The sequence below is a fragment of the Mobula hypostoma genome, chromosome 3, assembly GCF_963921235.1.
Source record: "Mobula hypostoma chromosome 3, sMobHyp1.1, whole genome shotgun sequence".
Lineage (NCBI taxonomy): Eukaryota > Metazoa > Chordata > Chondrichthyes > Myliobatiformes > Myliobatidae > Mobula > Mobula hypostoma.
In genome coordinates this window covers 170296472-170318715 of record NC_086099.1, presented here as the reverse complement: position 1 = coordinate 170318715, position 22244 = coordinate 170296472, and the positions used below count along the sequence as shown (strand labels likewise).

Genomic DNA, 22244 nt, shown 5'->3' with positions numbered 1-22244 from the left:
GAAATCTTTACTACCAAGGTGACATCCTTATTCAAGAAGGAGAGCAGGGATTAGCCATGGAGTCTAATGAAAAAGAAGTTCTAAAAGCCACGATTAAATCTATAGATAGAAAGGCAAAGCTCAAATAAACTAACCTGGCTTTGTTAAGGGGAGATCCTCTCTAGCATTTAGATTGAAATTTTCAGAGGTAACAAAAGGTGTATTCATGGAGATAACATTGTTGATGTGACTAGGTCCCTCATGGGACACTGGTCCAAAAAAAAAAGTGCATGTGATCCAAGGCAAATGAGTATATAATGAGCTGAAGGGACTGTTTCTGTTTTTGGGTCTTAGGGGTGTATATCTTGACTGTCAGTGCATCCTGGATGGGTGGTCAATAAATAATACTGTCTTGACATAATCAGCTGGATTTATTTCCAGACAAAGGATATTACAGCAAATTCTTAAAGGTTTTAAAGGAATAGATTAAAGGATCAAATGTAAATGGAGGGAAATTCGTAATTTAGGTTCTGAAATGCTGGAGGCAAAATAGTGGAGCAATTAAACTGCACAAGAGGTTAAACATTGAAAAGTACAAATAACTCCATGGGATGCAATACCAAAAGAAGTGGGGGTAAGCCGAAGCAAGAATTTACAACAAGAATTAGAATTAGTATTGCTCAGCTGGACATTACTGCAGTCCAGCGAAAAGGGGATGATGATAGCACAAAGACTTAGTTGGTGTTTAGATGTCTTAGTCCATTGTCACTGCAGAGGACAGACTTACATTGAAGATGAAGACCTGATACCCCATATAAATTCAAAGTATCTGAAATCTATAACAACACAGAAGGACATTGGATCCATATCAATTCCGCGGGGGATAGTCCTAATGATTCTTTCCCTGACATCTATTAACTCTCGTTTGATTTTTTCCCCCCTCTTCTGGTGCCAATATCCTACTCTAAGAGATAATTCATAAGAGCCAATAATCACATCTTCGGGATGAGGATGGAAACTGGATCTTCTACATAATCTTATTTTTTTTTTATTTTTTGTTTAGAGACAGTAATAGGTCCTTCTGGTTCAGTGAGCCTGAGCTGCTCAGTTACACACGTGACCAATTAACCTACCAGCCTATACATCCGTTGAGTGTGGAAGGAAACAGCAGCACCCAGAAGAAACCCCACGTGGACACAGGGGAGAACGTACAAACTCCTTATGTACACTAGTGGAATTGAACCAGGGTCACTGGTGCTGTAATAGCATTACATTACCAGGCAGCCCCAAGGGTGGGAGCTAGAAAACTCTCACACAGGCAGAGCCTGTTGCCAGCATTAAGTCTGAGATTCAGGAGCTGTGAGACAGTAGCATTAACTGCTGGACCACTGTAGAACTCTTATTTGAGAAATTTGATAGATGCTGATTTGCATGTGGAACACAATACATCATACCCAACCCTGCATTATATATAAAAAGAACAGACCTTAGTAAAAGTGGCAGCTTTGCCATGAACTGGAGTTCTGCAGGTCATTTGCAGTTGCTGGCATAAGGTAGGAAATCTCTCAGCTTCCATCAACAAAGATGATTTTTCATCCTCTTCCAACTGAGGGAACAGAAACACATTCCGTTCAGATTCCATCTAACTTCATTATTTTGAAATATATCAGTCAGTACCTTTGGAATTGATGATAAAATGAAATAGTTTTGACATTGAAGCATCTTCATGCTATTTGTACGGTCCATTTAATGAACTTTAGTCATGATGAATAAACTTCAGATTCTTCAGATTATATTTTACAGCCAATAAACACAACGTGGGCTGAGCTAATCAAATGGAAATCAAAAATATCTGTCCATGATGATTTTCTGCAGTATTCCATAGAATATGACGTGCACATAAATAATAATGTTAATCCCTACGGGCCACTACAAATGCATTAACGTATTAAAATAATGAATTACGATGAGTTTTAAATAGAAAGTTCAAGTTTAATTATCATTTAACCATACATGAATACCCATGAATATAGTCAACTAAAACTGTTCCTCCAGGATCCAGGTGCAAAACACAATACCATCAGCTGTACATAATACAAGACATGTACAGCAGTAAAGAGGCAGTCACACGAACAAAATTATACAGCCCAAGTTTCTGAGTGACTTGTCCTGTAAATTGGTGGCGTTATTGGCAAGAACAAGTAGTTCTCAGCAATCAGCAGACAAACGACGCATGCACGCACACACACACGCAATCCAGCTTGTCTTTCACTGAGCGAACACTGGAGGGCGGCACCGATAGGACAGACCAGCACCCAACCCCATACGGATGCCACACTACACCGCCCCTCCAGCGTCTCCTCTCCTGGACTGCTGCAATAGGCAAGTCCGTGGCTCGTGGCCTACTCCTTGCTGCGACTGAGGACAGGCAGCTCCCCCGTCGTCTGTCTCCTCAATAAACAAGGGAGAACTACTGGCAGTATTTTACATTACCAGTGTCCAAAATTGTCTCGTGATCACAAGAGAAATGGCCAAGGCAATCACTCACTGTCAGACTGCATACTGCCTTCATGCACCGATTCCAATGCCTTTCTGTAGCAGGCCGTAACACGGTCTGCACCAAGTCCAGCTCGCTGATGGGGTAGACCTGCAGTAACTGAAGTTCTTAATGTCCAGCATTGTCTTGGGATTGTAAAAAAAGACAAAAACAGTTTTGCTTGCCCCAAGAGAAACTGCTGCATCTGAACACACCGCCATCTTACCAGAAGGTAAAATGATGCTTACAATCCGCCAACTCTGTCAGTCAAACTCAATATTCTTGATCATTCACTCTCCATAGTGAATGAGAACCATTAGAATTTTGATAAGATTAGCAGCTTTTTACCACCTTATATTCAGCTTTTAAAGAGGTTTTATGTAAGGTGCTTTATGAGAGGTGGTTGATAAGTTCGTGGCCTACAGTAGAAGACAATTTTAGAAAACCTAGCACATTTATTTTTCAACATAGTCCCCTCCTACATGTATACACTTAGTCCAGCGGTCGTGGAGCATACGGATCCCTTCTTTGTAGAAATAGTCCACAGCAGGGGTGATTGATAAGTTCCTGGCCTAAGGTAGAAGATGAGTTATACAGCTCTCGTTACATGCACATGCAGTTCAACTCTTTGAGTGAAAGTGCAGAAAGTTTGAAGTTTCTCCTCATCTCCTTTAGGCCACAAACTTATCAATCTCCCCATGCTGTGGACCATTTCTGGAGGTCCGAGGTTCCGACTTCTACAAAGAAGGGAACCGTATGCTCCACGACCGCTGGACTAATAATGTAAATGCAGGAAAAATAAATGTGCTAGGTTTTCTAAAATTGACTCCTTCTACCCTAGGCCACAAACTTATCAATCACCCCTTGTATATATAAAACACAGAAAAAATGAAGTGAAAAAAATGAGAATTTTAACAGAAAATTTTCACCTATGACAAATGATATTTTATTATCATGAGGCAAACACCCATATTACCCAACTGTTTTACATCAGATTTAGCCAGATCTTACACTTTTCTATATATTTAAAATCTACAGACACAGGTACCAAATATTTGATGAGTTGTATGAGTAATTCGTGTATAATGTACAGCTTTTGAGTGTATTCCTCCTCCTTTAACATACCTGATTTGAGAACGCATGAAGAGATGAGTGCAGTCTGAGACCTTCTTCAGCAAATATCTGTAAGAGACATAAAACATTTAAAAATTAACCTTCCCTAAGTGTTTTGTTAGCATTTGTGCTGTACATGTATTTACACTTATTAATATTTGTTCTTAAGGTTTTCTAGGATTTTTTTTTGAAAATGGCAAAACATTTTTACATTTTACAATTCAACGCAAATTTATCGTACTTTTGATTACCAGCTGGTAAACATTTGCAGCACAGACAGAGCACTATTTTTATTTTGATGTGTTTGCAAATAGTTCAGAATTGTGTAGCTATAGATGTAGTGATGCTCATGCAATCTGATTTGAATCTCAGCAGCTAGAACTGCCGTCAATGACCTTGCAACTTCATTTAGATCCTATTGCACCTTAAATGTGGCCCATGTGGCTGCCACAAGTTCATATTTCCAGTTGCACACCATATTAGTGGCATAACTAATAACTGGAGCAGCCAATTTCCTCATTAATTAAAGGTATCATTTATTGCATTGCAGTTTATGTTGAGTTGGTGCACGACTAATGTAGCTAACTGAAAGTTGCCTTCCTGCCACCAGAGATATGTGAAACTTAGCCACAAATCCCAATTTTTCCTGGGTGCGGACAAATCATCTGATCACAAACCTTAACATTAATCCAAATGCAACACTACATATGCAAGGCTTCAGATGGCATATTCCAAATTATAGCTACAAAATACACTGTTCAGATCCGATGGATACCAGCTTCTAGAAACCTTCACTCAACAGAAATTGCCTTGATATCATTTTTAAGAACAGTTTTGAGTTATTTTGCAAAACAACAAAGGATACCGCTAATTGCTGTTTAAAATGGCTGCCTCTTACTTAATCCATCCCTTTCTCTTCGCCATTTACACCGCAGACTTCAACTACTGCACAGAGTCTTGCCACCTTCAGAAGTTTTCAGATGACTCTGCCATAGTTGGATGCATCAGCAAGGGAGATGAGGCTGAGTACAGGGCTACGGTAGGAAACTTTGTCACATGGTGTGAGCAGAATTATCTGCAGCTTAATGTAAAAAAGACTAAGGAGCTGGTGGTAGACCTGAGGAGAGCTAAGCTGCTGGTGACCCCTGTTTCCATCCGGGGGGTCAGTGTGGACATGGTGGAGGATTACAAATACCTGGGGATACGAATTGACAATAAACTGGACTGATCAAAGAACACTAAGGTTGTCTACAAGAAGGGTCAGAGCCGTCTCTATTTCCTGAGGAGACTGAGGTCCTTTAACATCTGTCGGACGATGCTGAGGATGTTCTATGAGTCTGTGGTGGCCAGTGCGATCATGTTTGCTGTTGTGTGCTGGGGCAGCAGACACCAACAGAATCAACAAACTCATTCGTAAGGCCAGTGATGTTGTGGGGATGGAACTGGACTCTCTGACGGTGGTGTCTGAAAAAAGGATGCTGTCCAAGTTGCATGCCATCTTGGACAATGTCTCCCATCCACTACATTAGATGTCAATAAAACTCATAAAAGTACAGAGGAGGTTTACTAAAATGTCGCCTGGGTTTCATCTCCTAAGATACAGAGAAAGGTTGAACAAGTTAGGCCTTTATTCTTTGGAGCATAGAGGTTGAGAGGGAACTTGATAGAGATGTTTAAAATTATGAGGGGGATAGGTAGGGTTGACATGAATAGGCTTTTTCCATTGAGAGTGGGGGAGATTCAAACAAGAGGACATGAGTTGAGAGTTAAAGGGCAAAAGTTTAGGGGTAACATGAGGGGGAGCTTCCTTACTCAGAGAGTGGTGGCTGTGTGGAACGAGCTTCCAGCAGAAGTGGTTGAGGCAGGTTCAGTGTTGTTGTTTAAAGTTAAATTGGATAGATATATGGACAGGAAGGGAATGGAGGGTTATGGGCCGATTGCAGGTCGGTGGGACTAGGTGAGAGTAAGAGATCAGCACGGATTAGAAGGGCCGAGATGGCCTGTTTCTGTGCTGTAATTGTTATATGGTTATAATGTACTGGTTGGGCACAGGAGTACATTCAGCCAGAGACTCATTCCACTGAGATGCAACACTAAGTATCATAGGAAGTCATTCCTGCCTGTGGCCGTCAAACTTTACAACTCCTCCCTTGGAGGGTCAGACACCCTGAGCCAATAGGCTCGTCCTGGACTTATTTCCTGGCATAATTTACATATTTCTATTTAATTATTTGTGGTTTTATACTGCCATATTTATACTCTATTCTTGGTTGGTGCAACTGTAACGAAAACCAATTTCCCTCGGGATCAATAAAGTATGACTATGACTATTGGAAGCAAGAACTACTGAAGTTTATTCAAGAAAGATGCGACACAGCAATCAGCATTCTTACTTCAGCTTGGTGAAACAAATCCTGTGTGGTTTTCAAAAGGCCTTCCCCTCTGAAATAAAGAAGAATGTTAAATATGAAACAACATTTTTAAAATACCTTAAGATGACAAAAACAATGCATAATGGTGAAACAGCCTATAACATTTACCATAATTGTTAATAAGATAAAGCAAAGTGCTGTGTCATGAATGAGGTCACATTACAGAGTACGGAACAGCCTTACAAGTTCCTGATCTCTGCTGTTGGCAGAGGGAGATGATAAAGGGTGAAAGCTATTGGCAGACTGGAAGAGCAAGAGGAAACTTTACCCTGAATTACTATCATTCAGCACAAGAGATCAGCAAGAGCTGAGTGAAAGTTGACTTCCAGACACTGGGAGATTTAAAAACTTATTGAATTGAATACAATTGACTTTATTTCTTACATCCTTCACATACATGAGTAAAAATCTTTATGTTATGTCTCCATCTAAACGTGCAAAGCGTAATTTATAGTAATTTGTAATAAATAGTATGTACAACAGGGCAGTCAATACAGCATAGAAATACAATTGTATCAGCATGAATTAATCAATCAGTCTGATGGCCTGGTGGAAGAAGCTGTCCCAGAGCCCGCTGGTCCTGGCTTTTATGCTGCGGTACCATTTCCCGGATGGTAGCAGCTGGAACAATTTGTGTTTGGGGTGACTCGGGTCCCCAATGATCCTTCGGGCCCTTTTTACACTCCTGTCTCTGTAAATGTCCTGAATAGCGGTAAGTTCACATCTACAGATACGCTGGGCTGTCCGCACCACTCTCTGCAGAGTCCTGTGATTGAGAAAAGTACAGTTCCCATACCAGGCAATGATGCAGCCAGTAAGGATGCTCTCAATTGTGCCCCTGTAGAAAGTCCTTAGGATCTGTGGACATGCCAAACCTTTTTAACCGTATGAGGCGAAAGAGGCGCTGTTGTGTTTTTCTCACCACACAGCTGGTATGTACAAACCACATAAATCCTCAGTGATATGTATGCTGAGGAACTTAAAGCTGCTCACTCTCTCATACCCAGAGTCATTGATGTCCATACAGGTTAGCCTGTCTCCATTCCTCTTGTAGTCCACAACCAGCTCCTTTGTTTTTGTGACATTGTGGGAGAGGTTGTTCTCTTGACACCACTGTGTCAGGGTCTAAATTTAATAGATGTGTACGTGTATACAAAAAAATCCTTTTGATGCATCTGAATTAAAAGAATCCCACTGTTCTTTATGACAACTATTCTATTATGTTAAAAATTAAATTGGATTTTATAATTGTGGAAAGTTATGTTAGCTTATTAATGGTGCTGAAAAAAATCACATACACAAAACAAAACTGCAGAAGTTGGAAATCAGAAATGAAGACATAAAATGCTGGAATTACTCAGCAAGTCAGGCAGCATCCGTGGTTTTGATATCTATTGATGGTGCCTGACCTTCTGAATGATGTCAGCATTTTCTGATTTTAATAAGCATTTCGAGTTAAATGTACAATTGATAAAAGGAATGATATCTTCAATCTGATCTGTTAATGTTTGTTTTACAGCTCGTACCACAGTCTCTGCAATGGCATTCACTAATAAATCAGGATTGACTGCTTTATAAGAAAAGCAACATTTTATAGTGAGATAAACAACATATTATTTTTCTTTCAAGCCTCAATTGTTCTACCATGATCTTATCACTCTCTACAGCAATGTATTCAGTCAGAGAACATTTCTTGTACATGACAAATTCAAAGGTGTTTTCTTATAAATTAAAGTTGCAGGAAATCAAAATTTTATAGTCTTAGAGAACAGAAACAGAGCTTTTGGCCCACCATGTCTATATTGACTATCAAGTACCTGTCTATACGAATCCTTTACAAGCAGGAGGTAAAAGATTAAAATGCCATAGCAATTCAGGTGCATATTAAGATTCTTCTTAAATGTTGTGGAGTTTCCACTAATTTCTTGGCCAGTATGTTCCAGATTCCAACCACTCTCAGGGTGAAGATATTCTTCAGATTTCTTCTAAACTTCTTAGGACTCACCTTGAACCCAGGCCCTCTGGTCTAGGACCCCTCTGCCATGGGAAATCTTCCTTACTGTCTACGTTATCCAAGCCTCTCATAAGTTAACATACCTGTATTACAGGGTCTTTATGCCATGGAGCCTTGCCATTAACTTAGCAGTTCGAGGGAACCCCTGCTCTATCAGATCCCTCATCTGCTTTCTGTTCTAAGGAAAATAAATGCAGTCTGTCCAGTTTCTTCTCATCACTGAAACAGTCCATACAGGGAGGATCCTGGTGAACCTCCTCTGCATCCTCACCAGTGCTTGCTACCACACACACACTTCGTTTCTCATTGTACCTGTGTAGAAATGTGCTTGTGCACATGCCAATAAACTCAACTTCAGCTTGAACTGCATACAATATTTCATTACAATGTTTTACAAAGTAGACCTCCTTACTCTTATATTCTATACCTCAATCAATTAAAGCAAGCATCATGTACACCTTCTTCACTACCTTTTCAATCCACTCTGCTGCTTCAGTTATCTTTGGGCTCGTACTCAATGTTCCCTTCTCCTCAATACTTCCTATGGTCCCTCTCTTCTTTAGATATGTCCTATTGTCCAACTCCTATTAGAGCACCCCAATCCCTGCACAAAATGTATCACCTCACACTTGTCCGAATTAAATACCACCTGCCGTTGCCCTCTACACGTACCAGCTAATTGATATCATTCTGTAGCCTAAGCCTAATATACCCCTTAACTTCAAATTTGTGTCTTCCTACGACGTTCTCATCCAAGTCTCAATGTATATAACAAATAGCAAGGGTCCCAAAGTGGATCTCTATAATACACCTACAAGTCACAGAAAAGTACAGCGCAGAAACAGGCCCTTCAGCCCATTTAGTCTGTGTTGAGCCACTTAAACTGCCTACTCCCATCGATCTGCCACGGGACCCTAGTTCTCAATACCCCTACCATCCACGTACCTATGTTGAAAATCAAGCTCTGCACCACTTGTGCTGGAAGCTCATTCCACACTCTGTGTGAGGTTTACACTCATGTTCTCCTTAAACTTTTCACCTTTCACCCTTAACCTGTGACATCTAGTCGTAGTCCCACACAACCCAAGTGGAAAAGCTTGCTTGTATTTACCCAGTCTACACCCCTCATAATTTTACATAGAACAATACTGCCTTGATGTGCAGAGACTGTCTATGTGATGTACAACCAGTATGTACTAAAATGCATAAACAAGATAGCTATAAAGATGAGGGTGTTTTCAATTACAGGAAGAATTCTGTATACTGTATTTCAAGTAACTATTTTTAATTTAGAATACATAAAACTTAAAAAAACTAAAATAAATTTACTTAAAGATTTAAGGAGTGGACAGCTAGCACCTTTTTCCAGGGCTGCAATTGCTAATATGAGAGGGGATAATTTTAAAGGGATTAAGGGAAAGTATTGGGGGAGGGGGGAATGTCAGAGGGAGGTGTTTTTAAAAAAACAAAAGGTGGTTAGTGCATGGAACCCACTGCCAGAGGTGATGATAAGAAGCAGATACCTTAGGGACATTTAAGAGCTCATAGAACATAGAAATTTACATCACATTACAGGTCTTTCAGCCCACAACGATGTGTCAACCATGTAACCTACTCTGGAAACTGCCTAGAATTACCCTAGTGCATAGCTGTCTATTTTTCTAAGCTCCATATACCTATCTAAGAGGGTCTTAAAAGACCCTGTCGTATCTGCCTCTACCGCTCCCACTGGCAGTGCATTCCAGGCACCCACCATTCTCTGTGTAAAAAACTTACCTCTGAATCCCCCTTGTACCTACTTCCAAGCACCTTATAACTGTGCCCCCTCGTGTTAGCCATTTCAGCCCTGGGAAAAGGCCTCTGGCTATCCACATGATCAATGCCTCTCATCAATTTATACACCTCTATCAGGTCACCTCTCATCCTCCGTCACTCCGAGGAGAAAAGGCCAAGTTCACTCAATCTATTCTCATAAGGCATGCTCCCCAATCCAGGCAACATCCTTGTAAATCTCCTCTGCACTCTCTCTGTAGTATCCACATCCTTCCTGTAGTATTTTAGAAGGGCATATAGATGCAGGAAAAACAGAGGGCTATGTTGGAGGGAAGAGATAGAGGAGAACTTGGAATTAAATTAAATATTGGCACAACGTCATGGGTTGAAGGGCCTGTGCTGATCCGTATTCTATGTTCTTAGTTCAGCATTCAGTGATCCCCTCCAAGCTGATCGGCAAACTTCGCCAGCTTGGTATCAGCTCATCCCTCTGCAACCGGACCTTGGGCTTTCTGACTAACAGACCCCCATCAGTTAAGTTAGACAATCTCTCCTCCTCCATTCTCACCCTGAACACTGGCGTACCTCAAGGCTGTGTGCTGAGCCCTCTTCCGTACTCCCTTTTCACCTATGACTGCGTTCCTGTACATGGTTCTAACTCCATAATCAAGTTCGCAGACGACACCATGGTGGTTGGCCTGATCAGGGGGGGATAACGAGACGGCCTACAGGGACGAGGTCCAGCACCTGGCTGCGTGGTGTGCCGACAACAACCTGGCCCTTAACACCCAGAAGACCAAGGAGATTATTGTGGACTTCTGGCATGCTAGGAGCCACACTCATGTCCCCATCTACATCAACGGAGCTGTAGTGGAGCATGTATCAAGCTTCAGATTCCTTGGTGTCCACATGTCTGAGGATCTCATCTGGTCCCTGAACTCCTCCACCCTGATCAAAAAGGCACAACAGCACCTTTATTTCCTGTGGAGCATCAAGAAAGCTCATCTCTGTCCCAGGATACTGACGGATTTTTACCGCTGTACCATTGAGAGCATACTCACCAACTGCATCTCAGTGTGGTATGGCAATTGCCCTGTATCAGACCGTAAAGCACTCCAGCGTGTGGTGAAAACTGCCCAGCGGATTATCGGCACCCAATTGGCCACCATTGAGAACATCTACCATAAACACTGCCTGGGCAGGGTGAAAAGCATTATCAAGGATGCATCTCACCCTAACCATGGACTTTTTACTCTCCTCCCATCCAGTAGGCGCTACAGGAGCCTCCGCTCCCGCACCAGCAGGCACAGGAAGAGCTTCTTCCCTGAGGCCGTGACCCTGCTGAACCTCACATCACGGCACTAAGCAGTATTGCACCTATATTGTACTGTCTCAGTACTTTTATATTTGTATGCTGTAGCATTTACTTTTTATTTGCAGTTATTTTGTAAATAATACCATTCTTTTGCACTTCTGGTCAAATGCTAATTGCATTTCATTGGCTTTCTATCTGTACTCGGCACTATGACAATAAAGTTGAATCTAATCTAATCTAATTAAGAAATTCATCTATAATTAATGCAAAAAGTGTAACGAGATTGATTCTATTGCATGTTCAGAAACGGAAAAGGATTGGGATGCTACACCAACTAGATTCTAGGAAAATCACAAACTGTCCACCGCTGAATGCATGGGTAAGCAAAATCACTAAACAAGTGTTAGACACTAGTATGCTTGAGTAGGTGAATAGACAAGAAATGCTAACATAGTCCAGAGTCCACTCTGTTCTTGACAATTGCTAAGAGATGCAAAATGTAGACGACAGATCAAACTCCCGAAATGGGAACTGCCAGAGACATGGCACTAGTAGACAGCAGTGACTGGATAACCACAGAAGTACCGCCAGATATTACATTTCTTCATTAAAATAAAGTCAGGCACTGCAGTTTCCCAACCACTCTTTCCTTCAGCCACATTCCATTTTAGGGTTTTCCTGATTCCATATAACTTGGTTTTATGACTGATCTTCAGTCACAGTCAGAATCAGATTCAGGTTTACTATGCTGAGATTGTAGACAAAATTTTTATCTTATGTTTTCACTAAAGTCATTCAGGAATGCATCAATAATCTCCTGCTAATTTCTTTTTACATTAAGTTAGAAGAAATTATTAAAAAATATATTTCCATGGGGGTTATCAAATTTACCTTGTGAAAAGATACATGGAATACGCCATACTGGACATACTCTGAGCCTGCCGAAGAATCTCATTTTCTTGGTCCTCCCATCTTTCTGTTTCTGCATCTACATCTGATGTGTGTAAACGCAGTTCCAACCCTAATTTTGCTATCTTTGCCTGCTCCTATAATTAAAACAAAAACATTTTTATTCCAGCTGTTGTTAAGTACAATACGTTTAATTCAATACAGACAGAATAAACCTGCATGGTACATACCACCTACAAATTTCAACTGGCAGAGCTAACCCCCATTGTTCCTACATTGAATAGGTCTTGCCCATCTGCGGGCTCTCTAAAGGAGGCTGCCCATCCAGTCTCGCTCTCCTGCCCTTTGTCCACAGTCCTTCAAATGCCTACTTTACAATAAATGTTTACAAAGCAAAAACAAAGCATAATTCTTACCTCAGCATCTAGTTTGACTGCTTTAACTACCTTCAGATTTGCCGTGTGCTTCTGTTTCAAACAAAGAAAATATAAAGTATTAAGAGTTACTTTTTCATACAACATTCTATTACAAGAAAGGGCAAATGATGGCCAGGAAGGCATTAATTGGTTTAAATACAAGAGCTTAAACTTAAGCAACACCATAACACACAAGATCTATTCAATATGCCAAATTCAAAGCCTGTGAACAATAGCAAGTGTGCTTGAGGCACAAGCAAATCAAGTATTATGGAGAAGTGTAAGTTTAGGATGCAATCAGCAAACTGGGCTCAAATTCCAATAGCTTCCATTAGGCTCTTCCTTCAAATTCCTAATGAATTTCATCTGCATGCAAGTAAATAAATCTCCCCCAAGAACAGTACAATATGACAGCATTTCAGAATGTCATTTTTATTTTAAATATTGTTTATATAAAATAAATTCTTTAAAAAGTATGTTGAGTAGTGAGTCAGTGTATTAGCTGAAGCAGCTTGATTACAAATTATGCAGCTTTTTAAAGTTGATTTTGAGCCACCGAAAGTGAACTGAAAAAATATTGACCCATCTCCTAGCATGAATGGTGCTCAGTTGGTTCCTGAGTAAATTTGTTTGTTTCAATAAATATAAAAGATTTCAACTGGTGATTAATTCCATCAAGGTATAGGTCTGGTTTCTTTGCAGTGCATTGTTTTTAAACCAACATACAAATGAATGCAAAAATTGAAAATATATTGGATACAATTCATGCTTGACAATTATCATTGTGTGGTTTGGATGATTTTGAATAAATTACATTGGGAGAAAAAGTGCAAGAGCCGTGGCAAAAATCTAAGCAGGCAAGCCTGGAACTATGACATTTATAATCTCATTTTATTGGCATCAAATCTTATTGTGGTGTGGAAGCATTTTACCTAATATTAGCTAATCTTCCACAGCACTATTATTTGGAGCTAGCTGCCAACTTATCCTATCCCCTTAGGGGCACTGCCTAATAATGTCCTTTGCAGAAAAAAACTTCAATAGCCTCCAAGCAGTCTCAGGCACTAATGACAGTTGTTGGAAGCTTCTCCAGATGGTGATTAGGAATCTTACTACTTTATCTCAAAGCAGAATCAGCAGGGTCATTTTGGATTGCGAGACAATTTCACTTCTTTATCTTTCAGAGTTGTTGAATTTTATGCTATTTGATCTGTAACAAATTTGAGATATGTCTGTTGTAAATAACTATTGGTTTTATTTGGACTTTCCTGAGAATGGCACTATAAAATTATAGTCTTAAAGAAATCTGTCTTCTTTAAACCTGGTAACCTTTGTGATTTTCAATGATCTCCACACTTTAGTGATCAGCTACTAATTTGGAGCACAACTTTTCACATATTTCACAGATAAGAACAAACATTTTAATTCATTGAAAAAGTCTTGGTTTCAGAATCTACCTTTAACTGCAAGACAAGATGACAAACTTCTTTTTTGGTGGGGGGGGGGGGAACAGAAGAGGGAATAAGTCCAAAGTCTGACAAATATATGGGCAATTTTGCCTATTACACAACCACTGATTTGCAATCATCTATTTCATATTGTTGTGCAGTCAATTCTGTTGTACCCAATTCTGTGTGATGCCTAAAAATGAGTTTTAAGTTTAAACTTTATATTAACTTTAAGTTGCATTACAAACTCACCCCTGGTCTAGGTAGTGAAAGGTATGCACGCTTCTCTCCTGGGGAAACAGATGCAAATAAAGCAATGTGAATGAAACAAAATAAGCGGGAAAATTGCAGCAAAATTTCCTGTTGTTTCTTCAAATTCTTAACTTTTAAGATCTTTCAAGTACTAATTAATTATAAAACCCTCTATTGCAACAAAAACAGTGCTACCTAATAATTATATTTAGCATGGAGGTTTAATTTTGCTAAAGATTCTCTCAAAAATGTTTAATCATCATAATCAGGATATATTTCTCTAAATTTAATGTGGTTTTGGTTTTAATCATAAAAATATATTCCATTTTTATTAATGTGTTCTGGTCAAATGTCATCCATCTTCTCAAAAATGTCTTGACTTCACATTACCACAGCACAATTTTACTTCTGTTGCTCTTAGTTCTTTCTCTCTATGCCAAAGGCAAATCTTCTTGAAACCATGTTTCAATGACATCGAATGAATTCTCATCATATCTGGAATTCCTTTCTCTATGTTAACATGCACACGCACTTATAACTTCTAGCAGTGTTAAAATCGGACAGGGCAAGTTTTCAATAATTGTGGTAGAAAATTCAAGGGCAGCATCCCAGGGCACACCTTCAAACACAAACAAGTCTTACAGAACATCTTAAGTCTTAACATTCACAGCACTGGGCAGACCAAAGGTTGGATGCATGTGACTAAATCTGCATCTGCCCAAACTGGACTCCTAAACATCAATTAGCATGCTAAAAATACAGCACAATTACCTCAGTCAGAATTGAAACAGCTCAGAAGTAGCTGCTGTTCTTTCATTCGTATTATTTTCTTTTGATACAGTACTGCCACTGTGTACTTAACGCCACTTGTTAAACCAGGCACAGTGATGATACAAAGCATTTCAAAAACACTTCCCTTGCCCAACTCATTTTGTCTCCTGTGCAGCTGCACTGCAGAGTATAATTTGTACAGACAACAGTGGGTCTACTTCTTGGAAAGAAATTGTTTTGCTGACACAGAAAAAAAACAGATTTCAAAACAAACCATAATTATTTATAATAAATTATTATAATTTATTATCAAAATTCAGAAAACTGCTTTTTAATTAGATTCTTCTATAATTTCATACAATGTATTAACAAAAAGACACAAAATTTTAAATACTTCTAGTACAGACCACTCCTTGCACCTTAATCTTTGGTAAATGTCACTCTTAATGGAAGCAACTTAAGTTAACTTGTTGAAAAACTGGTTATTTGACCTTGGCCAAATAAATAAATATAAAATTATGTAATCTTTAAGAGTATTTGCAGTTTCGGGAAAGTTGAGTATGATGTAAATATGACTCCAGAAGCAAATGTAAACTCCATAACGCAGGCTAATAACTTTTAAAAAATATTTAGTCATATCGTTTTGCAATCCGATACTAGTATATTTGCTGAAACAGTATTTTAGGTAAATTGTAAGTGATGGTCTACATGGCCCATAGCTTGGTAGATTATGATAAATAGTGTTTTAAGTTGTCAGCACAATTTCAAGTGAACCCATTATTCTACAATATCTGTTTGAAGCAAATATTTTGTTAAGATGATGTGCAGTTGACAACCTTGACTGAATAGCTGCATTTCAGCAATTTTGAAGTTGATGGAGTTATTTACATGTACACACTTACTGGCATCAGATTTGTGGTTCAATTTTAATCTCAAAGAGCCAATGGGGAATGAATTCTTTATTATCATGAAATATGTTAAAACAAAAATGAGTCCAGGGTGTGAAATAAGCAGTTAAAGCGTTTTTTTCTTTTTTTAAAAAAAATAGCATCTGCACTTTACAAGAACCTGGTCTGGAAATTAAGTTCAAGTTTAATTATCATTCAACCACACATGAATACCCATGAATACAGCCAAATGAAACAGTGTTACTCTGAGGTCAAAGTCCAAAACACAGTACCAACGGTCACACACAGCACAAGGTACATATGGAACATATAAGATAGTAAGCACATGTAAGGTAGCCGTAAAATATAGTACCACATAAAAAATATAGTCCAAGTCCATGAGTCCATGAATGTTGCGGCAGTCTGCAGTCTGCTTGTCTTCTGCCAAGTAAACACTGGCAGGCAGCATCGTGCCCAGCCCACTCTGGTGGTGTGCCTGAATCCGATGCCACCCCTGGGCAGCTGCAAACATTCAACAACATGGCTTAAGGCCTAGTTCTTGCTACAACCAAGGCAACTCAGCTCCCCCGTCATTCACCAATAAACCAAAGAATTGGACTTGCAGCATTCCACACCACCAATGTCCAACAGGGTGTTGCAATTGTAAGAAAAGCAACTAAGATGATCACTTGCTGTTAGACTGCACACCTCCTTTACGCACTGATGCCTGTCTGTCGCAGTCGGCATCACTCCCCATCGTCCAAATCCTTCCGTTTCTCCACCAACTCATTGATGAGGTAATCCTGCACTATGTTAAGTTCTTAATGTCCAGCAGGGTCTTTAATAGGCATCCATTAGTCTCATGAGACCATGGATTTGCACCTTGGAAGATTTCCAGGGCGCAGGCCTGGGCAAGGTTGTATGGAAGACCAGCAGTTGCCCATGCTGTAAGTCTCCCCTCTCCATGCCACCGATGTTGTCCAAGGGAAGGGCATTAGGACCCATACAGCTTGGCACTGGTGTTGTCGCAGAGCAATGTGTGGTTAAGTGCCTTGCTCAAGGACACACACGCTGCCTCACTAGCTCGAACTAGCGACCTTCAAATCACTAGATGAACGCCTTAACCACTTGGCTACGCGCCAACACAGGGTCTTGTGCTTGTAAAAAAATACAACACCTTTGGTTGGCCTCGTAGAAACCACTGCATCCAAGCGCATCACCTTTCTGAAATTATGCTGCATACACAATGGATCTACTTGTCACACAAGTGGAATATATGTTATTTCCAATGAATTAACTCATTCTATGACAGAATTGGCGAGGAAAGGGGGGAGGGTCATTGAACATCAGTGAATGTCATGTCCACTTTTCAAGTAGACTCAAAGTAGTAGTCTCACAGTTTCTTTAATAATACAATATCCCTCCAATATCCACTGTTGAGGTCTCTAAGCCACCAACTATGAGAAGGCCTTTGTGGGTAGGATTACGGTGGTCAGGAATCTAATAACTTCTGCTAAGGATTATTAGCAGTCTCAAGAAATGGAGAGATCTTGGGGTCCGTGTCTATAGATCCCTCAAAGTTACCATGCAAGTTGATAGGATAATTAAGAAGGTGTACAGTGTGTTGGTCTTCATTAGTCAAGGGACTGAGTTCAAGAACTACACAGTAATGTTGCAGTTCCATTGAACTATGATTAATCTACACTTGAAGTGTTGTATTCATTTCTGGTCACCTCATTATTGGAAGGGTGTGGAATCTTAAAAGAGGGTGCAGAGGTGATTCACAAGGATGCTGCCTGTATTAGAGAGCATGTCTATGAGGAAAGTTTGAGTGAGCTACGGAGTGAGCTTTTCTCTTTGGAGCAAAGAAAGTCGAGAGGTGATGATAAGAGGCATAAATAGAGTGGACAGCCTGCACTGTTTCCTCAGAGTGGCTAATACACGAGCGCATAATTTCAAAGTGATTTGAGGACGGTAGAGGGGAGTCAAAGGTCTTTCTTTTTAAAACAGTGTGTGGAATGCATTGCCGGGGTGATGGTAGAGGCAGGTACATTAGGGACATTCCAGAGACTCTTTGGCACTTAGAAGAAAGGAAAATGGCTATTGTGAGGAAAGGGTTAGATTGATCTTTGAATAGTTATAAAAGTTGGCACAACATCATGGACTGAAGGGCCTGTACCGTTTTATGTAATTAGTCAGGAAAATATGATGGAAGGATACATACAAGTATATATTAGTAATAACTTATGTTTGAATGATGAGAATTAGAATTAATCTGTCAAATAAGGTATGTTATAGTAGAGAAATACATCTGAATGCAGTTGTAGGACACTATTTGATAACGAATTAATTGTGTCGAGGAGGACTGTTCTGCGTTCTTCAGTTTTCCATCATGAAATGGGTCCTAGACACAGCACAGATGGGGGTAAAAATGGGCTTCAAAGATAGTAGTAATTGGGGTACAGATGGATTCTAGATGAAGCAGAGATTGATCTACAAACTGGTTCTAGAGATAGCACTGACTGGGTTATCCTGACCCGGATCTGGGCCATACCCTCCAAATATCCCGACCTGCCTCCCGGTTGTTTTTTGTTTTGCACTACCTTACTTCCCTATTTTCTATTTATGATTTATAATTTAAATTTTTAATATTTACTAATTTTAACTACTTTTAATATTTTTAATATTTAATATTTGTAATCCAGGGAGTGTGAAGCGCAGAATCAAATATCGCTGTGATGATTATACGTTCTAGTACCAATTGTTTGGCGACAATAAAGTACAAAGTATACGCAAACACAAGGAATTCTGCAGATGCTGGAAATTCAAGCAACACACATCAAAGTTACTCGTGAACACAGCAGGCCAGGCAGCATCTCTAGGAAGAGAGATGTACCTCTTCCTAGAGATGCTGCTTGGCCTGCTGCGTTCACCAGCAACTTTGATGTGTGTTGCAAGTATAAAGTATAAATAGATTTCAGACGTCGTTGAAATGTGGTACAGATTGTTTCCAGAGATCGTGGTGATCAAGGTACAAATGAGTTACAGATGAATTCCAGTGGTAGTAATGATTGGGGTATGTCAGACATGGATGTAAGACTGGTTTGGATTGAAATGGAAGAGGCCTCTTGAATATCTTACATCCCTCAAAATGTTTTAGCAGGACTCCTGATTAAGCGCTGTTATGACACCAGTAGATGGCGATGTTGCACCATGAAGAATTTGCTGCGGCACCATTCTTAATTCTGAATCTTATCCCTATTTTGCTCATAACAAGTCACTTGAAAATACCACAAGAGAATGTGCCATGGATTATATTATTATTATATAGAACTGAAACGCTCAAGATAACATACAATTCCAGGGTTCTTTAAATTAATGTCTCAAACTTTGGATTTACATTTGAATTAATTAATTACCAAATAGTAAGCTCAGATTGATAATTACTGCTTAGAAGATAAAGCTTCTCTTGTTAGTGTTTACTAACATACAATATAAGCAACTATCTTAAGCACTAATGGGTGCTACATTTCTGACTCACAGCACCAATGTACTTCAGTGTGAATGTTCACTCACCTCGAGCTCTGCTCTTACTACAGTTAGCGTTTTTTATCTTTAAAATATGTACATCTGCAGAAATTAATTGCAACATTCAGATACTGAGTTACATGAAAATGCATAATGTGATATTTCCTTAAGTAGAATAACTACTCTAAGGAGGAGAGAAAATCACTTTGCCAGATTGGGGCATGAAGGGAATTTAATCTGCAGTTTTCTTATCATCTTGCAAATATCAAAGTTGGATCGTATAAGATATTCTGTGGGAGCCGTGCCGTACTGCATTGTATTATTAAGATACCAATACGCTCAAGAAAAGAGTAGACTTAGGTAGTCACATAAATTTCAGAAGATTTTGATACTGTCCTTGAAGGGTAGAACACTTGTCAGGGCTGAACAGAGATGACCAGCAGTATCCCATTACTACTACACAGAACAAACCAATCATTATATTCATAGCCAAAGGAAGAAGAAGAAGAGAGTTGAGATTAGTGGATGAAACTCAACTTGGTATGTGCCAACTACAAGAAGAACTAAATTTAGTACTGGGCTTCACAATATGCAGGAAAAGAATGTGGTCATTTCCTATGGAATGGAATGAAGCTGGTTTCAGGCTGTTGTCTTAGAGAAAACTTAGTCCCTCAAGCCAATATAATGTTCTGTGCACTTGTAGTGCAGATTAGACCTGGCAGATCAAAAATAAAGATCTGGAAGCCTAATACTCTATTTTTTCAACTTTCAGGAAAGATGTTAATCTTCTCAATAACTGTTGCAGGAACGACCTTTTAAAATATAAATATCAGGTTTGTGGGGTAGAGTGGCTGGTTGTTGATTATTCTAAATATCTTTGGCTCCTCTGTAAGAAACTGGTGGTACCAATTCAAAATTTGCAGAATAAAAGCTTAATAGGTGTATTATATGACACAAGGCCCCCTGAAACAGTTGATCATCTGTCACATAGTATAGAGGTTATGCTTTTACAATATCCAATGTGGCCATTACAGGGTAAATGCCAAGATGTTTTCACCAGTCGGAGAGTTTCAAATGAGGAGCCAGAGTTTTAAGTAAGACTGTAAATCTTAGGTATGGAATTAGGATATTTGGCCCATTGAGTCTGCTCTGCTATTCAATCATGGCTGATTTATTTTCTCTGTCAACCCCATTCACCTGCCTTCTCCCCATAACCTCCACTTTAAATATACCTAATAGTGGCATGGTGCAAAGACAATGACCTATCCCTCAACGTCAGCAAGACGAAGGAATTGGTTGTTGACCTCAGAAGGAGTAGCGGACCGCACGACCCCATTTACATTGGTGGTGCGCAAGTGGAACAGGTCAAAAGCTTTAAGTTCCTCGGGGTCAATATCACAAATGACCTGACTTGGTCCAACCAAGCAAAGTTCACTGCCAAGAAGGCCCACCAGCTCCTTTACTTCCTGAGAAAACTAAAGAAATTTGGCCTGTCCCCTAAAACCCTCACTAATTTTTATAGATACACCGTAGACAGCATTCTCCTAGGGTGCATCACAACCTGGTATGGAAGTTGTCCTGTCCAAGACCAGAAGAAGCTGCAGAAGATCTTGAACACGGCCCAGCACATCACACAAACCAATCTTCCATCCTTGGACTCATTTTACACCACATGCTGTCGGAGGGAGCAGTGCTGCCAGGATAATCAAGGACACGACCCACCCAGCCAACACACTTTTCGTCCCTCTTCCCTCCGGTAGAAGGCTCAGGAGCTTGAAGACTCATACAGCTTCTTTCCAACTGTGATAAGACTGCTGAACAGATACTGACCCTGATCTGGGCCGTACCCTCCAAATATCCGGACCTGCCTCTTGGATTATTTGCACTATCTTACTTCCCATTTTCTATTTATGATTTATAATTTAAATTTTTAATATTTACTATCAATTTGTACTCCAGGAAGCGGGAAGCGCAGAATCAAATATCGCTGTGATGATTGTACGTTCTAGTATCAATTGTTTGGCGACAATAAAGTATAAAAGTACCTAATGTCTTGGCCTCCACTGCCATCAGTGGCAATGAATTCCACAGCTTTACCACTCCCTAGCTAATGAAATTGCTCCTCATCTATGTTCTAAAGCAGGGGTTCCCAACATGGGGTCTGCGGGCCCCTTGTGTAATGGTATTGATCCATGGCATAAAAACGTTTGCGAACCCCTGTTCTAAAGGGTCACCAATCTATTCTGAAGCTGTGCTCTCCAGTCCTAGACTCTCTCACTATTATAAACATCTACTCCATGACCACTCTACCCAGCCTTTCAATATTCAGTGGTTTCAATGAGATCCCCCCCTCATTTTTCCAAACTCCAGTGAGTACAGGTCCAGAGCCATCAAACACTTCGAATGTTAACCTTTCCATTCTGGGATCATTCCGGTAAACTTCCTCTGGACCAAACCCAATGCCAGCATACTCTTTTTTAGATATGGGAGCCCAAACCCACTCACAATACTCTGAGCAAGCCTTATGAAACCTCAGCACTGCGTTCTAGCTTTTATATTCTAGTCTTCTCGAAATGAACCAGAATCAGAAGCAGGTTTAATATCACTGGCACGTCATGAAATTTGTTGTTTAGTAGCAGCAGTACATTGCAGTACATAATAAATAAAATCCACAAATTACAATGAGAAAATTATTTTTAAAATTAGTGCAAAACAAGAGCAAAAAAATGAGGTAGTGTACAGGGTTCGTTTTCCGTTCAGTAATCTGATGGCAGAGGGGAAGAAGCTGTTCCTGAAACATTGAGTGTGTGTCTTCAGGCTCTTTGTTGGTAACAATGGGAACAGGGCATGCCCTGGGAGATTGGGATCTTT

General features: G+C 39.9%; 1 protein-coding gene across 1 annotated transcript in view; it reads right to left on the bottom strand.

Moving 5' to 3' along the window:
• The window catches only part of ctnnal1 (catenin (cadherin-associated protein), alpha-like 1), a 326511-nt gene that overhangs the window by 6265 nt on the left and 298002 nt on the right, over positions 1-22244 (bottom strand). The window contains exons 12-17 of the mRNA XM_063044087.1: positions 14188-14225; positions 12488-12538; positions 12054-12208; positions 6022-6070; positions 3641-3697; positions 1466-1585 (exon numbers count right to left, since the gene is read on the bottom strand). Coding sequence (XP_062900157.1) covers positions 1466-1585; positions 3641-3697; positions 6022-6070; positions 12054-12208; positions 12488-12538; positions 14188-14225 — 470 coding nt within the window. The remainder of the gene's footprint in view (positions 1-1465; positions 1586-3640; positions 3698-6021; positions 6071-12053; positions 12209-12487; positions 12539-14187; positions 14226-22244) is intronic.